The sequence below is a fragment of the Pongo abelii genome, chromosome 19, assembly GCF_028885655.2.
Source record: "Pongo abelii isolate AG06213 chromosome 19, NHGRI_mPonAbe1-v2.0_pri, whole genome shotgun sequence".
In the NCBI taxonomy this organism is placed as follows: domain Eukaryota; kingdom Metazoa; phylum Chordata; class Mammalia; order Primates; family Hominidae; genus Pongo; species Pongo abelii.
Genome location: NC_072004.2, coordinates 2,528,864 through 2,555,573, shown reverse-complemented (window position 1 = coordinate 2,555,573; position 26,710 = coordinate 2,528,864). Strand labels below are relative to the sequence as shown.

The 26,710-nt window shown below is 53.2% G+C and overlaps 1 protein-coding gene across 6 annotated transcripts in view; it reads left to right on the top strand.

The window, feature by feature from the left end:
* The window catches only part of CCDC92B (coiled-coil domain containing 92B), a 28,872-nt gene extending 4,160 nt beyond the window's left edge, over positions 1-24,712 (top strand). The window contains exons 2-6 of one of the 6 annotated variants that reach the window (XR_008514950.2): positions 9,142-9,294; positions 14,657-14,704; positions 20,201-21,523; positions 22,470-22,521; positions 22,623-24,712. Coding sequence is in view for 1 of the 6 variants with exons in the window: in XM_024235249.3 (XP_024091017.2) it covers positions 9,165-9,294; positions 14,657-14,704; positions 20,201-20,790 (768 nt within the window). In the remaining 5 variants the exon portion in view is untranslated. Of the gene's footprint in view, positions 1-9,141; positions 9,295-14,656; positions 14,705-20,200 lie in introns of all 6 variants that reach the window. The other 5 variants (XR_008514947.2, XR_008514949.2, XR_008514946.2 and 2 more) reach the window with 5 other exon arrangements.
* Positions 24,713-26,710: the final 1,998 nt, after the last annotated feature.

Below are 26,710 nucleotides of genomic sequence, written 5' to 3'. Positions count from 1 at the left end.
AAATACTCAAGTCGTTCTGGGAAAGCACAGAAACAGCTGGTTGGCTCAGCCTCTCACGGTGGCCAGGGTCCAGTCTCCAGAGCTGTGTGGGAAGGGTTTTTACTCTTCAGAAACATTTGCATTTCAGTGGCTGGGAACAGACGTTTCTCTCTTTATCCTAAGCACAGGCCCACATACCTTCGTCCTCCAGTTGTGCGCACAGCAGACACACAGCAGCGAAGAGAATCGAGAAACACACACACGTACTCCTTCAGGCACACACGCAGGCTCAGGCACACATGCAGATACGCAAGCACACAAACCCTGACATAGACTCACAGTCGGCAGCTCACCTGTTTCTCCTGAGTTATGCACCAGTGTATTATCATGTTTTTATTTTATCTTTTTTTTTTTTTTGAGACAGGGTCTCACTCTCTGTCACCCAAGCTGGAGTGCAGTGGTGCAATCGTGGTTCACTGAAGCCTCAAACTCCTGGGCTCAAGCAATCCTCCCACCTCAGCCTCCACGCTGGGACCACAGGCACACGCCACCACGCCCAGCTAATTTTTGTATCTTTAGTAGAGATGGGGTTTCAGGGTTTCACCATGTTTTCCAGGCTGGTCTCAAACTCCTGGGCACAAACGATCTGCCCACCTCTGCCTCCCAAAGTTCTGGGATTATACGCATGAGCCACTGAGCCTGGCTGGACCAGTATCTTGACCTGCCTACTTGACATCTATTTCTCCTTGTTTGAGGTCTTTTGGGCCTATCACCCCTAACACATGGCATCTTGATCTTACCTTGTGTCAATCTGCTTCTCCATCAGTCTACCCCATCCCCACAAATTCACTCACTCTAAAGATATATACTGAGTACTTCCTGTTTGCCACATACTGTGCTAGGTACTAAGGAACAGGAGGAACCAAAGCAATGTCCTTCATCTCAGTTGCTAACAATCTGGCAGGGGAAACAGACAATAAACAAAAACTGGGGGCTGGGAGCAGGAGCTCATGCCTGTAATCCCAGCACTTTTGAGATGCCAAAGCCGGAAGATTGCTTGAGACCAGGAGTTCGAGGTCAGCCTGGGCAACACATGGTGAGACTCTTGTCTCTACAAAAATAAAAACAAAAAATAAAAATTTAGGCCGGGTGCAGCGCAGTGGCTCACGCCTGTAATCCCAGCACTTTGGGAGGCTGAGGTGGGTGGATCACGAGGTCGGGAGTTTGAGACCAGCCTGGCCAACATGGTGAAACCCCGTCTCTGCTAAAAATACAAAAATTACCTGGGCATGGTGGTACGCACCTACAATCCCAGCTACTCGGGAGGCTGAGGCAGGAGATTTGCTTGAACCCGGGAAGCGGAGGTTGCGGTGAGCCGAGATTGCGCCACTGCACTCCAGCCTGGGCAACAGAGCCAGACTCCATCTCAAAAAAATAAAATAAATAAATAAATAAATAAATATAAAAATTTAATATATTCATGTGGTAATACATTCATGGAAGAAAATACAATGCAGGTTAAGGGAATGGAGAGTAACAAAAGCTTCTATTTTAGGTTGGGTGATGAGAGCAAGTCCCTGAGGAGCTGACATTTGGAGAGTCCTGAATGAAGGAGGGGAATAGGCCTTGAGGAGATCTTGGTGAAGGGCATTCCTGGCAGAGGGGACAGCATGTACAATGTCCCCGAGGCAAGAGTGTGCTGGGTACATTCACGAAGCAGCAAGGTCGGAGTGGCTGGGGTGGAACCAGCAGGATAAGGACAGAGGGAGCCAGGGCAGATGGTGCAAGGGCTCATAAGAACTTTGGGTTTGTTTTAAATGTGATGGAAAGCCACACAGAGGGTTTTGAGTGGGGTTTGGGGAGACACGATCAGACTTATATTTGTTTTTGTTTTTATTTTGAGGCGGAGTCTCGCTCTATTGCACAGGCTGGAGTGCAGCGGTGAGATCTCGGCTCACTGCAACCTCTGCCTCCCGGGTTCAAGAGATTCTCCTGCCTTAGCCTCCCAAGTAGCTGAGACTAACAGGCATGCACCACTATGCCCGGCTAATTTTTTGTATTTTTCTTAGAGACAGGGTTTCACTATGTTGGCCAGGCTGGTGGTCTCTAACTCCTGACCTTGGGTGATCCTCCCGCCTCGGCCTCCCAAAGTGCTGGGATGACAGGCGTGAGCCACCGTGCCTGACCCAACTTATATTTGTTAAAGGAATTCTGGCTCCTGCATAGAAAACAAGGGGCAAGAATGGAAGTGAGATGACAGTCAGGAGCCTACTGCAATGGTACGCCAGAAGGATGCTGCTGGCTTGGACTTGGGTGATGGCGATGGAGATAGTGAGAAGTGACTGGCTTTGGGATATGTTTTTTTGAAGGTAGAGCAAACAGGATTTGCAGATGGATTGACTGTGGAATATAAAGAAAGAGAGGAATCAAAGATGACTCCCAAGTTTTTGGCCTGAGCAACAGGATGAATGGGCAAATGGCAATGTGGTTTATCAAGATGGCGAACGGTGGTCAAAAGCTGGTTATGCAAGTTCAGTATTGGGACTTGAAAGTTTGAGGGATATTCTCACTGGATATCCAAATGGAGGTGTTAAGTCATCAGTCTAGCAGCCAGGGAAGAGTTATTTTGGGGGTCAATAGCATATAAATAGTACTTACAGCCATGGGATGGGATAAGAACACTCAGGGAGTGATTATAGATAAAGAAGAGGTTCATGGCGAAAGAGGAGGAAATGGGGAAAGATCTAGCAAATATGCCTTCATTGTTGAGTTGCTGAAGCTGGAAAACTGGAGATAGCTTAGCCACCTCCCTCCCTATCATCATGAATTAATCCAATCCATCTCCAAGTCCTGCCAGTCCTACCACTAAAATACACCTGGGACCGCTTTCCGCCTCCACCTCCATCATCTCATCCAGGCCACCATCACCTGGCACCTTGACCTCTGCTCTATTCTCCCAGCTGACCTCCCCACATCCACTCTGTTGGCTCTAGACCGCTCTCCCCACAGCCGCCAGAGTGATATTTTAAAAATGCAAAGGATAGCCTGGGCAACATAGTGAGATCCCATCTCTACAAAAGTGAAAAATTAGCCGGGCATGGGGGCACGAGCCTGTGGTCGCAGCTCCTTGGGAGGCTGAGGTAGAGTCTCAGCCTGAACCTGGGAGTTTGAGGCTGCAATGAGCCATCATTACACCACTGCTTTCCACCCTGGGTGACAGAGTGAGACCCCGTCTCAAAAAAAAAAAAAATGCAAATCATATCATGTTCTTCCACTGCTTAAAATCCTTTAAGAACGTCCAAATTTACTTAATATTAAATGTGTTTTTTTTTTTTTTTTGAGATGGAGTCTCGCTCTGTCGCCCAAGCTGGAGTGCAGTGGCATGATCTCGGCTGACTGCAACCTCCGCCTCCCGGTTTCAAGAGATTCTCCTGGCCGGGCGCGGTGGCTTACGCCTGTGATCCCAGCACTTTGGGAGATTGAGGTGGGTGGATCACGAGGTCAAGAGATCGAGACCATCCTGGCTAACGCAGTGAAACCCCATCTCTACTAAAAATACAAAACATTAGCCGGGCGCGGTGGCGGGCACCTGTAGTCCCAGCTACTCGGCAGGCTGAGGCAGGAGAATGGCGCGAACCTGGGAGGCAGAGCTTGCAGTGAGCCGAGATCACGCCACTGCACTCCAGCCTGGGTGACAGAGCGAGATTCCGTCTCAAAAAAAAAAAAAAAAAAAAGAGAGATTCTCCTGCCTCGGCCTCCTGAGTAGCTAGGACTACAGGTGGACGCCTCAACGCCTGGGTAGTTTTTGTATTTTTAGTAGAGACAGGGTTTTGCCATGTTGGCCAGGCTGGTCTCGAACTCCTGACCTCAGGTGATCTGCCCGCCTTGGCCTCCCAAAGTGCTGGGATTACAGCCGTGAGACCCCGCACCCAGCCCAAAAATTCTTTTTTTTTTTTTTTTTTTTGAGACGGAGTCTTGCTCTATGGCCCAGGCTGGAGTGCAATGGCACGATCTCGGCTCACTGCAACCTCCGCCTCCCGGGTTCAAGGGATTCTCCTGTCTCAGCCTCCTGAGTAGCTTGGGATTACAGGCGCCCGCCAACACGCCCGGCTAATTTTTGTATTTTTAGTAGAGATGGGGTTTCACCATGTTGGTCAGGCTGGTCTCGAACTCCTGACCTCGTGATCCACCCGCCTCGGCCTCCCACAGTGCTGGGATTACAGGTGTGAGCCATCGCGCCCGGCCCCCCAAAAATTCTTAACAAGGTTTACAAGACGCCACGTGAGCCTACTCTTGCTAACCTTCCTTCCTGCCACCCTCCTTCAGTACCTTTCACTTCAGCCCTTACCAGCAGCGGCAATGTCTGTTTCTCAAACAGACCACGTGAAGCACTTAGCGGAAAGTTTGACACATAGTAAGCGCTCCGTAGCTCCGTAAATGTAAGCTAGCATTACGATCACTTAGCTCTTTCCTACCTCTGTGCCTTCACAGATGCTGTTCCCTGTTGGAGATGCTCTTCCCTTCATTCTTCTAAGTCCTACCCCTCCTTCAAGTCTGTATTAGTTTTTTATTGCTGTGTAAGAAATTATCATAAACATAGCGGCTTAAAACAACATACATTTATTATCTTGCAATGTCTAAGCCCAGGAGTCTGGCTCTTTTTATTTATTTATTTATTTATTTATTTATTTATTTATTTTTTTTTTTTTGAGACAGGGTCTTTGTCTGTCACCAGGACTGAAGTGCAATGGCACAATCATGGCTCACCGCAGACTTGACCTCCTGGGCCCAAGCCATCTTCCCACCTCAGCCTCCCAGTAGCTGGGACTAGAGGCCCATGCTACCATGCCCGGCTAATTTTTGTATTTTTGTAAAGACGAGGTTTCATCATGTTGCCCAAAGTGGTGAGACTACAGGTGTGAGCCACTGCGTCTGGCCTTAGTCTACCATTTTTAAACTAGGTCCTCTGCTCAGGGTTCTTATTTTTTTGTTTTTTGTTTTGTTTGTTTGTTTTTTGAGATGGAGTCTCACTCAGTCGCCCAGGCTTGAGTGTAGTAGCACGATGTCGGCTCACTGCAACCTCTGCCTCCTGGGTTCAAGTGATTCTCCTGCTTCAGCCTCCTGAGTAGCTGGGATTACAGGCGCCTGTCACCACACCCAGCTAATTTTTTGTATTTTTGGTAGAGACGGGGTTTCACCATGTTAGCCAGGATGGTCTTGATCTCCCGACCTCGTGATCCGCTCGCCTTGGCCTCCCAAAATGCTGGGATTACATGTGTGAGCCACTGCGCCCAGCCTATTTATTTATTTTTGAGACAGAGTCTTGCTCTGTTGCCCAGGCTAGAGTGCAGTGGCTCGATCTCAGCTCGCTGCAACTTCTGCCCCCTGGGTTCAAGCGATTCTCCTGTGTCAACCTCCCAAGTAGCTGGGACTTCAGGTGCATGCCACCATGCCCGGCTAATTTTTGTATTTTTAGTAGAGACGGGGTTTCACCATATTGGTCAGCCTGGTCTCAAACTCCTGACTTCAGGTGATCCACCCGCCTCAGCCTCCCAAAGTGCTGGGATTACACGCATGAGCCACTGAGCCAGGCATTACATTTCTTTTTTTTTTTTTTTTTTTTTTGAGATGAGTCTCGCTCTGTCGCCCAGGCTGGAGTGCAGTGGCGAGATCTCCACTCACTGCAAGCTCCGCCTCCCGGGTTCAGCCATTCTCTCGCCTCAGCCTCTCCGAGTAGCTGGGACTACAGGCGCCCGCCACCATGCCCGGCTAATTTTTTATATTTTTAGTAGAGACGGGGTTTCACTGTGTTACCCATGATGGTCTCGATCTCCTGACCTCGTGATCTGCCCACCTCGGCTTCCCAAAGTGCTGGGATTACAAGCGTGAGCCACCGCGCCCAGCCCAGGCCTTACATTTCTTACCTCATTTAATCCTTACAACTATCCTAGGATGGTAGGATTTGCAGCCCCATCTTACAGGGGGAAGGAAAATGGCTCAGAGAGGTTAATTTTCTTGCCAAAAGTCTCACAGCAGGTAATTGAAAGAGCCATAAGTCAGCTGGGTCCAGCAGCTCATGCCTGTAATCCCAGCACTTTGGGAGACCAAGTGGGAGGACTGCTTGAGGCCAGGAGGTGGACACCAGCCTGGGTGTAGAGAACCCTGTCTCTACAAAAAATTTTAAAAATTAGCCAGGCATGGTGGCGGTCAGTTGTAGACCTTAGTTACTTGGGAGGCTGAGGTGGAAGGATTGCTTGAGCCCAGGAGTTTGAGGCTGCAGTGAGCTACGATTGCCCCACTGCATTCCAGCCTAGGTGACAGATTCAAACCTAGGACTGTTCCCAGTGTAAATATTCGTGTAAATATTGGGAACCTTCTCTGGATTCGAAAGACTTGGTTGGAGAATTGGCTCTGCCACCCCTTACTGAGCGTGTGAAGCGGCACAAGAGCCTTTTTTTGTGAAGTGGGGTGGGGTGGTAATACCCGCTGTGGTTGGCAGAAGTAATATCATGTGTATAATGTTCCCTGAACATAGCAGATGGTCAGCACATGTAGCCAGCGATCCCCACAGGCCAAAGGGCCACCCCTTGCTGAAATGAAAGGCCTATTTGGATGGCCGGGCGCGGTGGCTCACACCTGTAATCCCAGCACTTTGGGAGGCCGAGGTGGGCGGATCACGAGGTCAGGAGATCAAGACCATCCTGGGTAACACGGTGAAACCCTGTCTCTACTAAAAATACAAAAAAAATTAGCCGGGCGTGGTGGCGTGCGCCTGTAGTCTCAGCTACTCGGGAGGCTGAGGCAGGAGAATGGCGTGAACCCAGGAGGCGGAGCTTGCAGTGAGCCAAGATCACGCCACTGCACTCCAGCCTGGGTGACAGAGCGAGACGCCGTCTCAAAAAAAAAAAAAAAGAAAAAGGCCTATTTGGTTGGATTAGGGGGGTCAGGGGAGTACCAGAGAAAGGGGCCCAGAGAGAGGAGTGCCCTGAGGATGGGAGTTCTCAGGGGGACCTGCTCGATGTGACCCCACAAATGAAAATCTGGATTTTTCTGAGTCTTACATGGAAGCTAGTCTGGAAGGGACCATTTGGTGAACACAATTACTCATCTTACTGGCCTGTCTCTCCCACTGCCCAGGACATTCCAGGGGCAGGTGAAGGCAGGTTCCTCAAAAGCTTAGGGAGTCCTTGGCTGAGAAAGCAGGAGTTCTAAGTCCTGGGCTCCAGTGTTTGCTGTCTGCCTCTGCTTGTCCAAGATGTTGATTATCACAGAACAGATTCATCGGGAAGGGGGTGGAGCCAGAAGCAGCAGAGCTGGAAAGCCAGGCCATCATTAGGATTCATGGATGTGTGCCTCTCATCCATCACTGCAACTCAAAGTTCCGCCATGGGAGTCACTGCATAGGTCTCTTTTCCCCTCTCCTATTTCTCTTTTTTATTGTATTTATTTATATGTATGTATGTATTTAATTATTATTATTTTTTTGAGACAGAGTCTCCCTCTGCTGCCCAGGCTGCAGTACAGTGGTGCAATGTTGGCTCATTGCAGCCTCCGCCTCCCGCGTAGCTGAGATTACAGGCACCTGCCCCACCACGCCCAGCTAATTTTTTGTATTTTTAGTAGAGACGGGGTTTTACCCTGTCGGCCAGGCTGGTCTCGAACTCCTGACCTGAAGTGATCTGCCAACCTTGGCCTCCAAAACTGCTGGGATTACAGGCGTGAACCACCGAGTCCGGCCTATTTATATATATTTTTAGAGATGAGATCTCAGTTTGTTACCCAGGCTGGTCTCAAATGCCTGGACTCAAGCAGTCTTCCCACGTCGGCCTCTCAAAGTGCTGGGATTACATGAGTGAGCTACCACGGCCGACCTATTTCTCTTTTAATTAATTAATTAATTAATTTAGAGACAGAGTCTCACCCTGTCGCCCAGGCTACAGTGCAGTGGCATGGTCTCAGCTCACTGCAACCTCCGCCTCCCGGGTTCAAGCCATTCTCCTGCCTCAGCCGCCCGAGTAGCTGGGATTACAAGCACGTGCCACCAAGCCCAGCTAATTTTTGTATTTTGAGTAGAGACGGGGTTTCACCATGTTGGAAAGGCTAGTCTTGAACTCCTGACCTTGTGATCCGCCCGCCTCGGGCTCCCAAAGTGCTGGGATTACTGGCGTGAGCCACCGCACCTCGCCCGCCTTTCTCTTTTACAAAGGGACTCCACCACCTGCCTTCAGCCCAGAGTCAGTGTTAGTGAAACATTCACCAGATCTTCCTCCACTGCCACTTGGAGGAGCCCGGAGCCCTGGACTGTGGTTAAGTTGAAGTGGAGTTGAACTAAGGGAGAATAATATTCAAAACAGCCATGTAGCCCTTGGGCTGAAATACTTGTGAGATGTCAGAACTGGAAGAGACTCTAGGGCTCACTCACTCCACATCTCCCTCATTTTACCCCTGAGAAAATTGAGAGCCCACAGAGGGAAAGGGCTCACCCAGGTCACACTGCTAGGGCAGGAGGAGCAGGCTAGAACCCAGGTTCTCTGTCTCTCTACTGACTTTGCCACTCCATTTGTTTTCCTGTTTGAGAATTAGAAGAGGCCAAAGTTATATGGGCCTGGGCGCAGTGGTTCACGCCTGTCATCCCAGCACTTTGGGAAGCCAAGGTGGGTGGATCTCCTGAGGTTAGGAGTTCAAGACCAGCCTGGCCAACATGGTGAAACCCCATCTCTACTAAAAATACAAAAATTAGCCAGGCATGGTGGCAGGCGCCTGTAATCCCAGCTACTTGGGAGGCTGGGGAAGGAGAATTGCTTGAACCCAGGAGGTGAAGTTTGCAGTGAGCCGAGATCGTGCCACTGCACTCTAGCCTGTACGACAGAGCAAGACTCCACCTCAAAAAAAAAAAAGGTACATGGGAACAGGAGAAGGAAGCCATTGCCCTCTCTGGGCCTCTGGTTCTCCATCTGTTAAATGGGAGTAATGATGCTTTCCTGCCAACTCCCCTGCTTCTTCATGAAGCCTGAATGAAGGAATAGTGTGGAGGTGACAGCAGTGGCAGACTCATCTTCCTGGTGGCATGGGACCCAGAGCGGAGGAGACGGTGAAACAGCTGAGGGTGGGGCAGTGCAGATGGGCTCAGAAGAGGTGGGTTCACCTTGTCGTCCTCCCTAGGTGGGGCCCAGGCCTGGGTTGCCATGGATACCGTGTCCCTGGAGCATCAGATCCAGAGCGTGCAACGCCACATCAGCTTCCTGAAAAAGGAGCAGATGGCCCTGCTGCGAGACCTGCACCTGGAGATCCTGAGGCTGCAGAAACGCTGCTCAGGTGAGGCCAGGAGAGGCGGCTGGATGGGTGGGGAGAGGTCGCTGTCATCATCACAACCACTGTCTCTGGGTTGTACCCACCAACAGCCCCCGTGAGCCTCACACTGCACCGATTCCGCTGCCTCTTTTTCTGAATAAGGAAACTGGGACTTGGGGAGGTGAGATGGACAGAGCAGTTGGAAAAGTTCTAGAAACACCTGAGAGTTTCCAGGCAAACAGCTCTGGTTAGGGCCAGGCGCAGTGGCTCACACCTGTAATCCCAGCACTCTGGGAGGCCGAGGCAGGCGGATCACGAGGTCAGGAGATCAAGACCATCCTGGACAACATGGTGAAACCCCATCTCTACTAAAATACAAAAAAATTAGCCTGGGCATGGTGGCGGGCGCTTGTAGTCCCAGCTACTTGGGAGAATGAGGCAGAGGAATTGCTTGAACCCAGGAGGCAGAAGTTGCAGTGAGCTGAGATCACACCACTGCACTCCAGCCTAGGTGACAGAGCAAGACTCTGTCTCAAAAAAAAAAAAAAAAAAAAAAAAAAAAAAGCTCTAGTTAGGGAGTGGAGGACTCCTAGGATCCAAATCCCGGAGGTTCCCATCCTTTCTGAGTCACTGTTCACCAAGCAACTCGGCCTAGCTAGGGAGACACACAGGCCAACTGGTGGTATTAAGGTAGAGCGGAAATCAAGCAGGACCTCATGGGCAGGAGCATGTCCAGCTTGAGGAGCAGGTGCTGAAGGAGGAGGCCCAGCATCCGAGGCTCCCCAGACGAGGGGGTGCTTCAACTCCCTGGAGGCTGCGTAACATGTGGACATGCCAAGATATCACAGGAGAAAGGGAGTGAAGAGAGCATTCCAGATGAAGGGAACAGCACCGCAAAGGCCGGAAGCTGGGAAGCCAAAAGCTCATGGAAGGTTCTGGTTGATGGATAAAGCGGCACTTAAAGGAGACAGATAAGAAATCCAGCTGGAGGCCAGGCGCAGTGGCTCACACCTGTAATCCCAGCACTTTGGGAGGCCGAGGTGGGTGGATCACCTGAGGTCAGGAGTTCGAGACCAGCCTGGCCGACATGGCGAAACCCTGTCTCTACTAAAAATACAAAAATCAGCCCAGCGTGGTGACGCATGCCTGTAATCCCAGCTACTCAGGAGGCTGAGACAGGAGAATTGTTTGAACCCAGGAGGCGGAGGTTGCAGTGAGCCAAGATTGCACCACTGCACTCCAGCCTGGGCAACAGAGCAAGACTCCATCTCAAAAAAAGAAAGAAAGAAAAAAGAAATCCAGCTGGAGCCAAAGTGTGGAAGACCTTGACAAATACGAGCCCTCCTGGGTAGCAGGGAGCCACAGAAGGTTTTTGAGCAGCTGAGTGCTGCCTGATCAGCATTATCCTGCATTAAGAAACTCAGTCTGGGCTGGGCGCGGTGGCTGATGCCTGTAATCCCAGCACTTTGGGAGGCTGAGGTGCGTGGATCACCTGAGGTCAGGAGTTCAAGACCAGCCTGGCCAACATGGCGGAACCCCGTCTCTACTAAAAATACAAAAAGTTAGCCAGGCATGGTGGTGCACGTCTGTTATCCCAGCTACTCGGAAGGCTGAGGCAGGAGAATCGCTTGAACCCAGGAGGCGGAGGTTGCAGTGAGTCAAGATTGTGCCACTGCACTCCAGCCTGGGCAACAGAGCAAGACTCCATCTGAAAAAAAAAAAAAAAAAAAAAGGAAACTTAGTCTGGCAGTTGTATGGAAGCTGAATTGGTGGCAGAGGGAGGTAGGGAGACCAGCAGAGGTGATGAATGTTCCAGGGGATGGATGAAGAGGGATAGAAAGGGGAAGACCCGTGGGAGGCAGGTTGAAGGAAAGGACTTGCCTGCTGACTGAATTTGTGAGCAGAGCAGAGGGAGGTGCCAAGGATGAAGTGAAATCTCAGGCCTGGCCTCTGCTCTTGGACCTGGGGCCTCAGCTGCCTGGGCCTCTCAGAGGCTTGGCTCTGGCCCAAGTGCTCACTGAGGCTGAGTCTCCACATGCAGGCTTTGGAGCCAGTGACTCATAGACCATCTCAGCTGGGAGGGCCCGGCCTCTTCATTGTACCTACTTAGGTAAACAAAGGCCCAGAGAAAGAGTCACACAATATGTCAGTGGTGGAGGGAGGATTAGAACCCAGAGCTCCAGACTCATGGCCCTACGTGCCTCTGCAGCTTTCTGGACATTCTCTCCCCAAGATGCTCAGACTTTGACCTCCCTTCCAGCACCTGCTCCTGGGAGCTCCCCACTGCCCAGGGAAACTTTGAGTCCCAAAGGATCTGAGTGGCCCACCTGACTTACTGCACTGTGACATAAGAAGCCAGCAGATCTGCCGGGCACAGTGGCTCACACCTGTAATCCCAGCACTTTGGGAGGCTAAGGCGGGTGGATCACCTGAGATCAGGAGTTTGAGACCAGCTTGACCAGCATGGAGAAACCCTGTCTCTACTAAAAATACAAAATTAGCCAGGTGTGGTGGTGGGCGCCTGTAATCCCAGCTACTCGGGAGGCTGAGGCAGGAGAATCACTTGAACCGGGGAGGCAGAGGTTGCAGTGAGCCGAGATGGTGCCATTGTACTCCATCCTGGGCAACAAGAGTGAAACTCTGTCTCAAAAAAAAAAAAGAGAGAGGAGGAAACCCTAAGACACCATAGCAGCTCCTGTCATTTCTTTGTTTTGCCCTAATTCTGAGAACTTGTGGTTCCTTTTAGGACACAGGCCAGATCCCAAAATGTGGAGCAGGCAGTAACAGAGCGCCCTCACCCACGCCACCCTTCTCAGATGGGTATGGGCCTGAAACCTCTTGTTTTTTTTTTTTTTTACTATTTTTTATTTTTATTTATTTATTTATTTATTTATTTGAGACGGAGTCTCGCTCTGTCACCCAGGCTGGAGTGCAATGGCGTGATCTTGGCTCACTGCAAGCTCCGCCTCCCGGGTTCACGCCATTCTCCTGCCTCAGCCTCCCAAGTAGCTGGGACTACAGGTGCCCGCCAACACGCCCGGCTAATTTTTTGTATTTTTAGTAGAGACGGGGTTTCACCATGTTAGCCAGGATGGTCTCGATCTCCTGACCTCGTGATCCGCCCACCTCGGCCTCTGAAAGTGCTGGGATTACAGGCGTGAGCCACCGCGCCCGGCCTTTTTTTTTATTTTTAAGACAGAGTCTTGCTCTGTTGCCCCGGCTGGAGTACAGTGGCACGACCTCAGCTCACTGAAACCTCTGCCTCCCGGGTTCAAGCAATTCTCCTGCCTCAGCCTCCCAAGTAGCTGGGATTACAGGTGCCCACCACCACACCTGGCTAATTTTTGTATTTTTAGTAGAGATGGGGTTTCACCATGTTGGCCAGGCTGGCTGGTCTCAAACTCCTGACCTCAGATGATCTGCCCACCTTAGCCTCCCAAAGTGCTTGGATTACAGGCATGAGCTACCACACCCCGCCACCTCTAAGTTATTGATTAAGGAGATAAAAATAACTGGGCTAGGCTAGAGCAGCCACTCTTGGGGCTGAAATGACTGAATAAGGCCTTTCCCCCAAGGAGGAGGTGATGAGAAGGGAGAAGAGAAGGGGAAGGAGATTAAAGAGGGACCCAGAGCTGGGAGGGGGTTGGGAGAGGGGAGAGGCTGGTGTAGGAGCTGAAGGGATAGGCTGCCCAGGGAGCTGGCTGAGGATGGGTGAGGACTCAGAATGAAGGGCTTGAGAGGTGCGTACGTTCTGGGATGGCGAAGCAGCCTGAATGATGACAAGAACTACTCACACGCGTTCAGCACCAACTCAGCCCTGGGCCAAGCCCGCTGTTTATTTTTTCTCATTTAATCCTGGCGACAGCCCCTTGGAGAGGTACTATTGTGCCCCCATTTTCCAGATGAGAAAACTGAGGCTCAGAGAAGTGCTGTTACTGGCCCAAGGTCACACAGCATATCTGACCTCAGAGCATGCTCATCTACAGCCCAGCTGGGATTTTTATCTCCCTATCCCCAAGTCCTGTGTTTAAAGGCTGAAGAGAAACCACCCACAGGGAGTTAATGGCAAAGCCAAGGTATCCGTGCTCCCAAATACCTGAACCTAGGCCAAGGTCCCTGGGCTACATCACAAGGCCTTGGAGGAGGAGCCAAGTTAGTCCCAGGAAGCCCTGGAGGTAGAAGCATCAGAGTCCTCACAGGGGCCTCAGGGAACAGGTTCAGACTCTGGTCACAGCAGAAGGCTCAGGCACCCTGAGCTGCCTGCCTCCTAGCAACAAGCGGCCTCCCCAGAGAAGGCACCTCTGGCAAAGCCCTGGGTCTCTGGAAGAGCCAGTGAGGGCAGTGAGGAGGAGGGGCAGAGGGGGTCACAAGGCCCCTGAAGGCACTGCTGGGTGGTGGTCCCAGAGATGCGCCACCTTCCTTCCCCAACCCCTGGTTCACCCCTCCTCCCCGTGGACACCAGACTGTGTCCCTGCAGGTGTACACAGGTGCCCCCGAGTCGGTCTGCATCACAGGCAGCTGTGGCTTCTGGCTTCCTTCTGCCCTTGTACCAGTTCTTGAGCCCTGGTGGAGTTGGGGGAGTGGGGGTGGGGCTGGAAAAATTATCAAACTCACCTGGGCTGAGAAATGGGGCTTGGAGGGCACTAAGGAATGGAGACTGGGGGGACAGGCAGGCAGAGGGGTGGCAGCTGGGCTGCAGCACCCAGGAGGACACTGCTCCTGCACCAGTGCCCGAGTGGCTCCTAGGCTGCCTGCTCCGCCCCTTCAATGCCAAGCCAGGCTCCCATCACTAGACGGCACCATCCTGCTCGAAGCCCCTCTCCCTGCCGTGGGGAATACGGCGCAACTGGGGCTTGGGAAGGGGCAGCGCTGATGTTCAGATAATAACACAGGCTCAACGGTACTGGCTGTCAAAATAGTGGAAAGCAAGTGTCCAGACTGGTAAGTAGCCACTGCCGAGCCTGCCTCCAGTGCCGCCAAGCAGTTCTGGACACTCCAGCGGCCATCAGCTAAACACGAAAGGGCCAAAGCCCTGCACAGCAAGGGTCCTCCAGAACTGCTTTGATTGGCTGGCATATCACCCCAGGAAAGGCAGATAGACCCCCAGCCCCAAAACAAGCCAGGCTCCTTAGTCCCACGAGGGGTAAACTAAACTCCAAACCCAGGCTCAAAGCTTGAGCTGGGAAGATTTCTGAGCTTGGAGTCAAGCTGGCCAGGTTCAGGCTGTGCCCTGGACACATCTCTTCATCTCTTCCCCCTGCAAGGTTGCGGTAAAATAGTATGGGGGTGGCTTCTAAAGATCCTTATTGCCACTTTTACTGAGCTGTAATTCCATGATCACACACACACACACACACAAACTGCCTTTTCTTTTCTTTCCCCCCAGAACTGACCCATGACCTGGAAATGAGAGAGGCCCAATCTCACCAGCAAGGTAAGAGAAGGACCACTGGTGGGGAAGTGTCATGGGGCCCAACAGCTGGAGTTTTTCCCAGCCCTTAGTAGGACCCAAGCCTTCTCTGTCCCCAGCCTAGACTTGGGGACAGTGACTCCTTGGCTGGTGAGCATAGTGCAGGATGTCAGCCACACTTGCCCAGTGGATGACACTGTGAAATGCCTTGTGCAGTGAACAACCTGCACCACCTCAGTTGGATGACCTTGTGCAGTGAACAACCTGCAGTACCACACATAGTACCCTGTATCCATGTCTCTGTCCAAAGTGAGGAAAGTAAGGCAGGAAGGAGATGGTAATGTGGCATTACTTCCCCTTAGCCTGCTTAATTCCTTGCTGTGAGCCACCTCCCCAGTCCTTCCCATCCTGGCACAAGTGATCACATGGTCAGTGTCAAGATTCACTGAACTGAGTGATCACAGGCCGAGTGTCAAGATGCATGTCAGGATGGGCTCCTTGACTTCAAGGAACTTGGTCTATACGAGAAAAGAAACACACACACATTAGTAAATCCTGCATTTTACAAAAGCAAGACTTCTTGCCATTGTAGAAATTCCTCTAAAATATTTGTTCACAGAGTATTACTTCACCCATAAAATGGGGGAGCTGGGAGAGTTCAATGGGTGTAGACTTTTACTTTTGCAAGATTAAAAAGTTCTAAAGATCTGTTGCACACCAACATGAATATACTTAACAGTACTGAGTGGTACTCCTACAAATGGTTAAGATGCTAAATTTTGTCGTTTTTCCCCCACAATTAATTTTTTAATTGCATTGTTGAGATCTTTATCATCAGATTATAAGATCTCAGAACTAGGACTGAGTGTTACCCATTGTCTCTGAAGTATAAGGCACATTACCTGACTTGAAGGGACACAGTAATTTTTTTTTTTTTTTTTTTTCTAAGACGGAGTCTCACTCTTGTCGCCCAGGCTGGAGTGCAGTGGCACGATCTCGGCTCACTGCAACCTCCACCTCCCGTGTTCAAGTGATTCTCCTGCTGCAGCCTCCCAAGTAGCTGAGACTACAGGCACATACCACCATCCACCAGCTAATTTTTTTTATTTCTTAGTAGAAATGGGGTTTTACCGTGTTGGCCAGGCTGGTCTCAAACTCTTGACCTCAGGTGACCCAGCCGCCTCAGCCTTGCAAAGTGCTAGAAGTACAGGCGTGAGCCACCGAGCCTGGCCAGGACACAGTAACTATTTAATTAAAAATGAATCACAAGGCCAGGTGTGGTAGCCCACGCCTGTAATCCCAAGACTTTAGGAAACCAAGGTAGGAGAATCACTTGAGCCCAGGAGTTCAAGACCAGCCTGGACAAAATAGTGAGACTGTCTCTACCATTTTTTTAATATTAAAAAAATGTTAAAAGGAATCATAAAAAGTCTTTCTTGGCCAGAAGAGTTCTTAAGAACAGACTCTCTTCCATATTGATGTATTGCTTATAGATCAAATGCTACAGGCTGGAAGTTTGAGCTATGATGTTAGGAACCCTAGAAACTGCTTTGTGTATTCGTGCATGAAGATCAGCTAGGGATCATCTAAACACTTACGAACTTGGACTAATTCTGCCCTCTTTAGAGGACAACCACGGGCAACCTCTTGGTGCCTAGGTGGCTGGAGGAAGGCAGCACACGCTCCAGACACTAGATTAGGACAGTTCTGTGACAAAGCCACTTTCACCCCATTTACTGTCCTTTGTCTGAAAGGGCTTTTGAGATCACCTGGGCCCAAGCCACTGCCCCAATCCAATGTCTTCATCTTTTTTTTTTTTTGAGACGGAGTCTCGCTCTGTCGCCCAGGGTGGAGTGCAGTGGCGCGGTCTCGGCCCACTGCAAGCTCTGCCTCCTGGGTTCATGCCATCCTCCTGCCTCAGCCTCCTGAGTAGCTGGGACTACAGGCGCCCGCCACCACGCCCGGCTCATTTTTTGTATTTTTAGTAGAGATGGGGTTTCACCATGTTAGCCAGGATGGTCTAGATCTCCTGACCTCGTGATCCACCCACCTCGGCCTCCCAAAGTGCTGAGATTACAGGCATGAGCCACCGCGCCCGGCCTTTTTTTTTTTTTGAGACATACTCTGTCACCCAGGCTGGCGTGCCGTGGCGCCATCTCTGCTCACTGCAACCTCTGCCTCCTAGGTGGGTTCAAGAGATCCTTCCACCTCAACCTCGAGATTAGCTGGTACTACAGATACATGCCACCATGCCCAGCTTTTTTGTAGAGATGGGGTTTCGCCATGTCACTCAGGCTGGTTTTGAACTCCTGAGCTTAAGTAGTTTGTCCCCCTCAGCCTCCCAAAGTACTGGGATTACAGGCATAAGCCACTGTGCCTGGCCTATCTTCTCTTTCAATGGGCTTTGAGAACTCTTTTTTTTTTTTAGAGACAGGGTCTTGCTCTGTTGTCCAGGCTGTAGTGTGCAGTAGCACAATCATAGCTCACTGCAGCTTTGTACTCCTGGGCTCAAGAGATCCTCCCACTTCAGCCCTCCCGAGTCACTGGGATGAGTGTGTCAACCCACTGGGCTTAAGAATTTTCTTTGTCCTCTTTTTTTTTTTTTTGAGACGGAGTCTCGCTCTGGTGCCCAGGCTGGAGTGCAGCGGCACGATCTCAGCTCACTGCAACCTCCACCTCCCAGGGTCAAGCAATTCTACTTCAGCCTCCCAAGTAGCTGGGATTACAGGCACGCACCACCATACCCAGCTAATTTTTGTATTTTTAGTAGAGACAGGGTTTCGCCATGCTGGCCAGGCTGGTCTCAAACTCCTGACCTCGTGAGCCACCCGCCTTGGCCTCCCAAAGTGCTGGGATTACAGGCATGAGCCACTGCGCCCAGCCCTCTTTGTCCTCTTATCACTTGGTGATTTTCATCCTTCCAGGGTCACTTTTTGCCACTTTCGGCTGCTACATCCCTACACTCACCTGTGCCAAGTCCTAGGATATGGTCCTGCCAAGATGGAGCTTCCAGGAGGCAGGGGTCCTCAACTCACGCTGCACATGAGAACCACCGGGGAAGATTTAAGCAACACCAGTTCCCAGGTCCAGCTCCAGGGATGCTGGTGCAATTGGTCTCTCGTAGCGCCCAGGAAACAGCATTTGTTAAAGCTCTCTGGGTGGTTCCAATGTCTATCCAGGGTTGAAACCTGCTGCAGTGGCAAAGGCCAACAATAAACAAGTAAACCAAAAATGACAAACATGTGCACAGGCACGGCGACTCCCACCTATAATCTCAACACTTTGTGAGGCTGAGGCAGGAGGATTGCCTGAACCCACGAGTTTGAGATCAGCCCAGGCAACATGGCAAAACCTCATCTCTACAAAAAATGTGCATGCCTGTGGTCCCAACTCCTGGGAAGGCTGAGGTGGATGAATTACTTGATCCCAGGTGATAGAGGCTGCAGTGAGCTATGCCACTGCACTCTAGCCTGGCAACAGAGGAAGACTTTGTCTCAAAAAAAAAAAAAAAAAAAAAGGCTGGGCGTGGTGGCTCACGCCTGTAATCCCAGCACTTTGGGAATCCGAGGCGGACAGATCACAAGGTCCGGAGTTCGAGACCAGCCAGGCCAATATGGTGAAACCCCGTCTCTAAAAATACAAAAATGAGGCAGGAGAATGGCTTGAACTCAGGAGGTGGAGCTTGCAGTGAGCCAAGATTGCGCCACTGCACTCCAGCCTGGGCGACAGAGCAAGACTCCGTCTCAAAAAAAAAAAAAAATTAGCTGGGTGTGGTGGTGTGCACCTGTAATCCCAGCTACTTGGGAGGCTGAGGCAGGAGAAACGCTTGAACCTAGGAGGCAGAGGTTGCAGTGAGCGAAGATCACGCCACTGCACTCCAGCCTGGGCGACAGAGTGAGACTCCCTCTCAAAAAAAAAAAAAAGGCCGGGTGCAGTGGCTCACGCCTGTAATCCCAGCACTTTGGGAGGCCGAGGCGGGAGGATGACCTGAGGTCAGGAGTTCAAGACCATTCTGGCCAACATGGTGAAACCCCGTCTCTACTAAAAATACAAAAATTAGCCGGGCACGGTGGCTCACACCTGTAATCCTAGCACTTTGGGAGGCTGAGGCAGGCGGATCATGAGGTCAGGAGATTGAGACCATCCTGGCTAACACGGTGAAACCCTGTCTCTACTAAAAATACAAAAAAAAAAAATAAGCCGGGCATGGTGGCGGGCGCCTGTAGTCCCAGCTACTCGGGAGGCTGAGGCAGGAGAATGGCTTGAACCTGGGAGGTGGAGCTTGCAGTGAGCCAAGATTGCGCCACTGCGCTCCAGCCTGGGCGACAGAGCAAGACTCTGTCTCAAAAAAAAAAAAAAAAAAAAAATTAGCTGGGTGTGGTGGTGTGCACCTGTAATCCCAGCTACTTGGGAGGCTGAGGCATGAGAACTGCTTGAACCCGTAAGGCTGAGGTTGCAGTGAGCTGAGATTGCACCACTGCACTCCAGCCTGGCGACAGAGCAAGACTCAAAAAAAACTCCCCCCCCAAAAAAAAAAAAAGACGTGATAAATGCCCTATGGAAGAAACAAGGACACTGACTCCCTTCCTGAGCACACTCGCAGCTCTTTCAGTCCCTTGCTCTCTGGACTTTTACACAAGCTGTTCCCTCCGTCTGCAGCATCCTTCTCTCCTGTCTTCACTATTTAACTCCTGTTTATCCTTCAGATCTTAGCTCAAGTCTCTTCTGCTGGGAAGACTTCCCTGATTAGGTCACATTCTCCAGTTACAGTCACAGCATTGACTTTCCACATGTCACATTTGCAACCTCACACATATTTGTGATTATTTACTATGTCTCTCCCACTATGCGATAAGCTTCACAGAGACCGTTTTATTATGCGCCCTATCTCCAATACCTAACACAATGCACAAAGTCAGGGCTCCACAAACTATCTGTGGAATGAATAAAGGGCCAGGAAGGGGTTTGCACTTAAGCTGAAACCTGAAGAATTAGAGACCAAGCAGAGGGTACAATAGGTAGGAGGGCAGAACAAGGAAGGCCACTGAGCCGACGCATGGGGAAGGAGGGGGAGCGCGGTGGGACGTGCAGGTGCGGACGTGGGGAGGAGTGGGGCTTTGTTTTGATTTTTTGTTTTTGCTTTTTGAGACGGAATCTCGCTTTGTCACCTAGGCTGGAGAGCAGTGGCGCGATCTCGGCTCACTGCAACCTCCGCCTCCCCGGTTCAAGCGAGTCCCCTGTCTCAGCCTCCCGAGTAGCTGGGATTACAGGCACCCACCACCACCACGCCCGGCTAATTTTTGTATTTTTAGTAGAGACTGGGTTTCACCATGTTGGCCAGGCTGGTCTCGAACTCCTGACCTCAAGTCATCTGCCCATCTCGGCCTCCCAAAGTGCTGGGATTGCAGAAATGAGGCCCCGCGCCCGGCCTGCGGGTTTTGTTACACGGAGCTCTGAGCCGTGCAGGTTCTGTTCCAAGCCAGGGCGAGACCGTCACCTCTGGCCTCTGCCCCGTTCCAGAGGCGGCGTCCCGGGAGCTAGAGAGCAAGTGCCGCGCGCTGGAGTCGCAGCTGGAGGCGCGGGCCGCGGCCAACGCGGAGCTGCGGCGGGAGGTGGCGCAGCGCGAGGCGCTGGTGTCCGCGCTGCGCTGCAGCCTGCGCACCGAGGAGCGCCGCTTCCTGGAGGAGCTGCGCCGCCGCAGCCACCGCGCCACCGTGCTGGGCACCGAGCTGCAGAAGCACACCGAGGCGGCCGCCTACCTCTCCTGCCAGCTGCACGCGGCGCGCCAGAGACTGCAGGCCCCGCGCCCGGGCTCCGGCGCCACCGCCGAGCCCAGGCCACGCCGCCGCGCACCGCGAGCCCGCCGCCCGCCTGCTGCCCACGAGGCCGCCGCCAAGGGCCCCGGCCGGGACTGGGCCGCCTGGGACCGCGGGGCCGGCGCCCTAGACGACGCCGACCCCATGCCCGACCCCGCGCTCTTCCTCTATGCACGGAGGCCGCTGCGGCCCAGCGCCCGCAGCCCGCGCCAGCCGCCTCCCCAGGAGCCCCCGGACCGAGCCGGCCCGCAGCCCGCGCCCAGCCAGCCCAGCGCGCCCGGGGACCCGGAGTAGGCGCCGGGCTGGCCGGGGTGACGCGGGACGGACGGGGAGGGCCGGCCAGGGGCGTAGCTCGGGCCCCGCAGACAGGTCCCGGGTCGGAGGGCAGCCGCCCCTCCTCCAGGAAGCGGGGCAAGGCGGCCCCGGCTCCCCGCAAATCCCCGAACCTCCAGCCTTTTGTACTTCCCGACGTTTCCAAAGCTTCGAGCCCTCTCCTCGCGCGAGAGTTCCTCCGCGGGGCCGAGCGGGGGCACTTTCTCTACCGAGAGGACTCGCCGCCCGGGTCCTGGCCTGGTCCCACCTGCCAGTGAGACGGGAGGGGCGGGGGCCACGCCCTTCCCCGGGAAAGCCGACAATCCTTGGTGGGGCGGGGAGGGCTGGGCTTGCCTACGGAAAGGTACGAAGAGTGGCATTGGCGCCCTAGGCCCTCTAGCTCCCCGCCTCCCCCATCCCCGCTCCGACGCCCTTCCCGCCAAGCCTTCTTCCTCCCCAGGAGAGGCCCAGGCTAGGGGCTGGTCCTTGTACCCACACCCTGACCCTGCCGATAGGTCCTTGCAGGTGAGCACGGAACACTTTAGAAGACACGTCCTCCCAGAGCCCCTGGTGGGAAAAGTGCGCCTGATGGAAGCCTAACTTCTGGAAGGTCGCATCCATGGGCCCTGGGAGAGGATTACAGAACCGCCTGGGTGGCCGGACTTGGTCTAGAGCCGTCTCCAGCTCAGCTCTTCGCGAGTCGCCACCCCCCTGGGTATGCAGGGACTGGGAGCTGTGCTGGGGAAGGGAGGTGACAGGCCTGCTGCCGGCCAAGCTTCTGGAAGGCAGGAGCTGTCTTCCCCCTCAGGAGGCAGCCCCAGGCGTTTTCCTAGTCCTGTTTATTGGTGCTAATGTTGCTCGGCTTCCTAATCAGCTGGCTGCACCCAGAGACAAGAAGAGGGCCTTGGCTGGGCGCGGTGGCTCACGCCTGTAATCCCAGCACTTTGGGAGGTCGAGGCGGGCGGATCACCTGAGGTCAGGAGTTCGAGACCAGCCTGGCCAACGTGGTGAAACCCCGTCTCTACTAAAAAAATAGAAAAATTAGCCGGACGTGGTGGTGCGCGCCTGTAATCCCAGCGACTTGGGAGGCTGAGGCAGGAGAATCGCTTGAACCTGGGAGGTGGAGGTTGCGGTGAGCCGAGATCGCGCCACTGCACTCCAGCCTGGGCAACAAGAGCAAAACTCCGTCTCAAAAACGAAAAAAAGAAGGGCCTGGCTTCTTGGAAGTGGCAGCTACTGATAGGAGTTTGGGTTTGGGTGTGCTGGGGGGATGGTGGGAGCACAAGTTAGTCTCCATCCTAGCCCCCTCCACGGATGCCCCTAAACCTATCAGAACCCGGCAGTGGCGGGCTGCTCAGTTCCCTGCTGTCTAGCCTGGGGAATGGCGATGTGGAAAGGGGAAAGCCCCACCTCCTAACGCCCCTTCTCCCGAGCTCCCTGTCCACCACCAAAGGCAGGAAGGACAGTTTGAGCGCAGCTTATTGCCCCCACCCCCAGCCCAGCCTAGAAGGAAACACAAACCCCTCCAGCCCGTGCCATCCCTCCTGTGGGGGTCCTGCATCAAGTCCTAAGTGCCTGTGAGGTCTTCCAGGGGCTTCAAGGGGAGGACGTGGGGCAGGGAGAGGCCTTTGCCTCCCTCACAGACACCCCTTTCCTGACAGGTCCTGACCCTGGCTGAGGCCACACGTTCTGTGTCACGCAGGGGTCTGGGAGGTGAGCAGAGTCAAGCTCTAGGGGTGACGAGCTCTTCTCCCATCACAGCCCCATGAGAGGGGGAAGTCCCAGATCACACCCCCCTTCTCTCCTTTTGTTAGAGGGAGCAGGAAATTGGCAAGAAGTAGAGACCAGTGAGTGAGCGCACCCAGGGCCAAGCAATGTGCTTGGCTCTCCCAGCTGACGCCACCCGGAACTGCCCAGACCACTGAGCAATAACCACGCCTGGTCTGGGGTGTCCAGCTCCTGGGATGCAGATGGCTGAGGTTGGGGCACCCTTGGGACAGTGCTCTCCAGTCCAACTTGGGCCAAGAAGGTGGCCTGGGGTCCTTGCTCTGCCTACCCCCACCTCTACTCTCTACTAGTCCTGTGGTTGCGCCTGTGCCATCTCTGTCCCCCCTCAAGTGTGTGTAACTCACTGCACCCCTATTCTGTCCCCCTCCCTTTCAGAACCTGTGTGTGAGGGCCTCACTCCTCTCTCGGAGGTGCCCAGAGGACCGTGGGAAGGAGGGTAAAGTCTCTTTCCAGAGGAGCCCGCACAGACCCTCATCTCCCATGACCACACTTTTGGGGTGAACAGGGTGACTTTTTTAGGTTGATTCTTCTGCAGAGATGGTGAACTACTTTATCTGCTCACCCACCTACTAAAAGCCATAGCTCCATCCGCCTGCCCCCCCCCCAGCTCTATAGCAATAGCCCCCTTCCCTCTTCCCTCCTGGGCATCCAGGGTGTCCAGCTAGGGGCCCCCACCGCACTCTGGCCCCAGGGATCTTCCAGTGGCCTGCCTGCCTCTCCCGAAGTGACCCCATCAGCGCCACCCAACTCCCCTCCCTCTTCCAGCAACCACAGATGATGACAATTGTTTGTGAGGTGCTTGGAGATCCCCTAGATGAAAGGTTCTGGGTGCTGGGGCCGCTGACTCACTGACTCTCAGCTGAGGTGCTGGAGGTGCCTGGGAAAGGAAATAAGGCAAGCTGGATACAGGGTTCCAGTTTTCACAGAAATTCCCCTCCTTGCCCTCCTGGAAGTAATGGAGATTTCCCTCCACCCGCCTGCACAGAACCCTCCGTGCAGCAGAATGAGACTGGGAGCTGGAGTCATGGCCCGCTCTTGGACACAGGGGCCCAACTCTCCTCAGCCTCAGGGCCCTGGAGAGGCCCCACCCTCCCTGGGTCTGGCTTGAGAGCCCACCTGGCCAAAGGGAAGCCTTGCACCCCCACGCGCTCCCGGCCCCTGCAATGTGTTGGTGACTAAGAAGGGAAAGGATTGTATTTCTCTCTCCTCTGCTGCACGAATCCCCATTGGGAGAGAGAGAGTGTTGAAGGGGACACTCAGGTCCCTAGGTGGAGCTCCTGCCACACCCCAAGTATGGACAGCTCCAGGACACACAGCTGCAGGTGGGGACCTCCCCCTGCTCTGGAAATCAGCCAGGGAGCACTGGGCAACGTGGTTTGAGGCTCTGTACCCCTGGCCCCCACAGCCCAGCCACAGCACCCTCTAGCTTGGGGGACTAGTCCAGGGCCAAAATGGGATAACCCTTCCCCATATAAGCAGTAGGATGGCATCCCCCCTGGTGGAGAGAGGAAGGAGGCCTAGAGGGTGTGGGGCAGCTTCTCAGCGCGGGGAGCCGGGGGTCTCCAAGCACCTTCTCCCAGACATGCCAGCCTTGAATGGGGGACGTGCAGGGCTTCCAACCCACCTGGCAGAAGCCTTGTGGACAGGGCAGAGGGACCCTGCTCCAAATTCTCTGTTGGCTGCGCTTTTGTATCCAATGCTTTTCAGAGTGTATTCACTCACCCACAGAAATAGAGCCCTGTGCTTTAGGGGTGACTGTCATATGCCTTATTCTTAATAAAATCTCTGAAAAACATGTGAGTCCAATCTCTTACACTGGGCACTCAGCCCCACCACACCTTGGTTCTTGCAGGTGTGGGAAGAGCATGTGGAGGAGCCAGGAGGTGGTTCAGGGTCAGCCAGTGGGTACGATGAGACCAGGAGCTGAGACTCTGGGGTCCCCTCAGTAGATACGCCTCAGATCGGCCAGGGTGCAGTGGCTCATGCCTGCCAGTCCAGCACTTTGGGAGGCCGAGGTGGGCAGGTCACTTGAGGTCAGGAGTTCAAGGCCAGCCTAGCCAACATAGGGAAACCCCATCTCTATCTAAAAATACAAAAATTAGCCAGGCATGGTGGCGCGTGCCTGTAATCCCAGCTACTCAGGAGGCTGAGGCAGGAGAATCCCTTGAACCCGGGAGGCAGAGGATCCAGTGAGCCGAGATCGCACCAATGTATTCCAGCCTGGGTGACAGAGTGAGACTATCTCAAAAAAAAAAAAAGCTATTCCTCAGATCAAGTATAAGGCACCCATCTGAGGTGTCCTCGCCGTCAGCCAAGCCCTGCCCCTCTCTCCATGCCACCCCAATCCAAATGAACAAACAGAATGTTAGATCACAGGCTCCTGACTAGAGTGGAAAGGAGAAGACTGGAAGGGTCCAGTGCCTGGAATTGCCCACTGTCCTTTCCCAGAAGGAATCCTGGGTTCTGGCATCTTTGGCCATGCTGGTGCCCTGCCCCCCACCTGATCCAGCTGCAAGAAGCCCCGCATCCCGGCAGGAGCCCTATTCTTATCCTCCACTAATGAGGGTTATCCTGGGACTGCAGCTTTAGGAGCTCAGCGCAGCCAGCACCCAGGAGAACTCAAGCCGGTACGTTTTCAATGCAGATCTATGTTGGGGATGACTCAGAGAAAAAGGCAGCAGCTCTGTGTTCTAAGGACACAGGGGACCAAACCAATACCAAAAAAAATGGCTTTGCTTGCAACCCTCCTGATAACAGGACCCATCTTTTCCTTCTGGGGAACTGCTCTGCACCCATCTCAGTCCATGTGTGGGGAGGGCGGACTCCACCTGTGTGGCCCAGGCATGGCAGGTCACACTGATCGGGCTGAAGAAGACATGCAACTCCATCTGAGCCAACAAGAGTCAATCTTGGGCCTTTTGCTGGAGCCATTCATTCAGCACCTCATGTTAGTTAGGTGCTGTTTGGTTCAGCAGTGAACAAAGCAGGACTATGGAGAAGGACAAACTCTTGGGTGGCTAAAATGGCACCCAAGAAATCTGGCAGGTCGTTTGCCACCACAAGAGAAACAGAACGGCCAGGAGCAGTGGCTCACGCCTGTAATCCCAGCACTTTGGGAGACCGAAGCGGGCGGATCACGAGGTCCGGAGTTCGAGACCAGCCTGCCCAACATGGTAAAACCCCATCTCTACGAAAAGTACAAAAAAAAAAAAGCCGGGCATTGTGGTGAGCATCTGTAATCCCAGCTACTCGGGAGGCTGAGGCAGGAGAATCCTTTGAACCTGGGAGGCAGAGGTTGCAGTGAGCCGAGATCATGCCATTGCACTCCAGCCTGGGCGACAGGGCGAGACTCCGTCTCAAAAAAAAAAGAGAAACAGAACAAAGAGATATGGAGACAATTCCAGATAATCAAGTCACTTGGATCCAGCCATGCCCAAAGCTCACAGACTCCTACCCTTTTCTGTTACATGGATCAATAAATCCCCTCCCCCTCCCACACTTAGGTGTGGAATTTTTTCTTGTTTCTGTTGGTTTGGTTTTTGAGATGGAGTTTCACTCTTGTTGCCCAGGCTGGAGTGCAATGGCACGATCTCAACTCACTGCAACCTCTGCCTGCCGGGTTCAAGTGATTCTCCTGCCTCAGCCTCCTGAGTAGCTGGGATTACAGGCATGCACCACCATGCCCAGCTAATTTTGTATTTTAGTAGAGATGGGGTTTCACTATGTTGATCAGACTGGTCTTGAACTCCCGACTTCAGGTGACCCGCCCCCTTGGTTTCCGAAAGTGCTGGGATTACAGGCGTGAGCCACCACTCCCGGCTGTTTTGTTTTTTTTAGAGACAAGGTCTCACTGAGTTGCTCAGGCTGGACTTGAACTCTGGTGCTCAAGGGGATCCTTCCACACACACACACACACACACACACACTTAGCTCAGCTTGGTGGCGCAACCCTATAATTTCAGCTACTCTGGAGGCTGAGGCAGGACAATCGCTTGAACCTGGGAGGTGGAGGCTGCAGTGAGCCGGGGTCATGCCACTGCACTCCAGTCTGGGCAAGAGAGTGAGACTCCATCTCAAAAAAGAAAAGAAAAAGAAAGAGAAGGGAGGGGGAGGG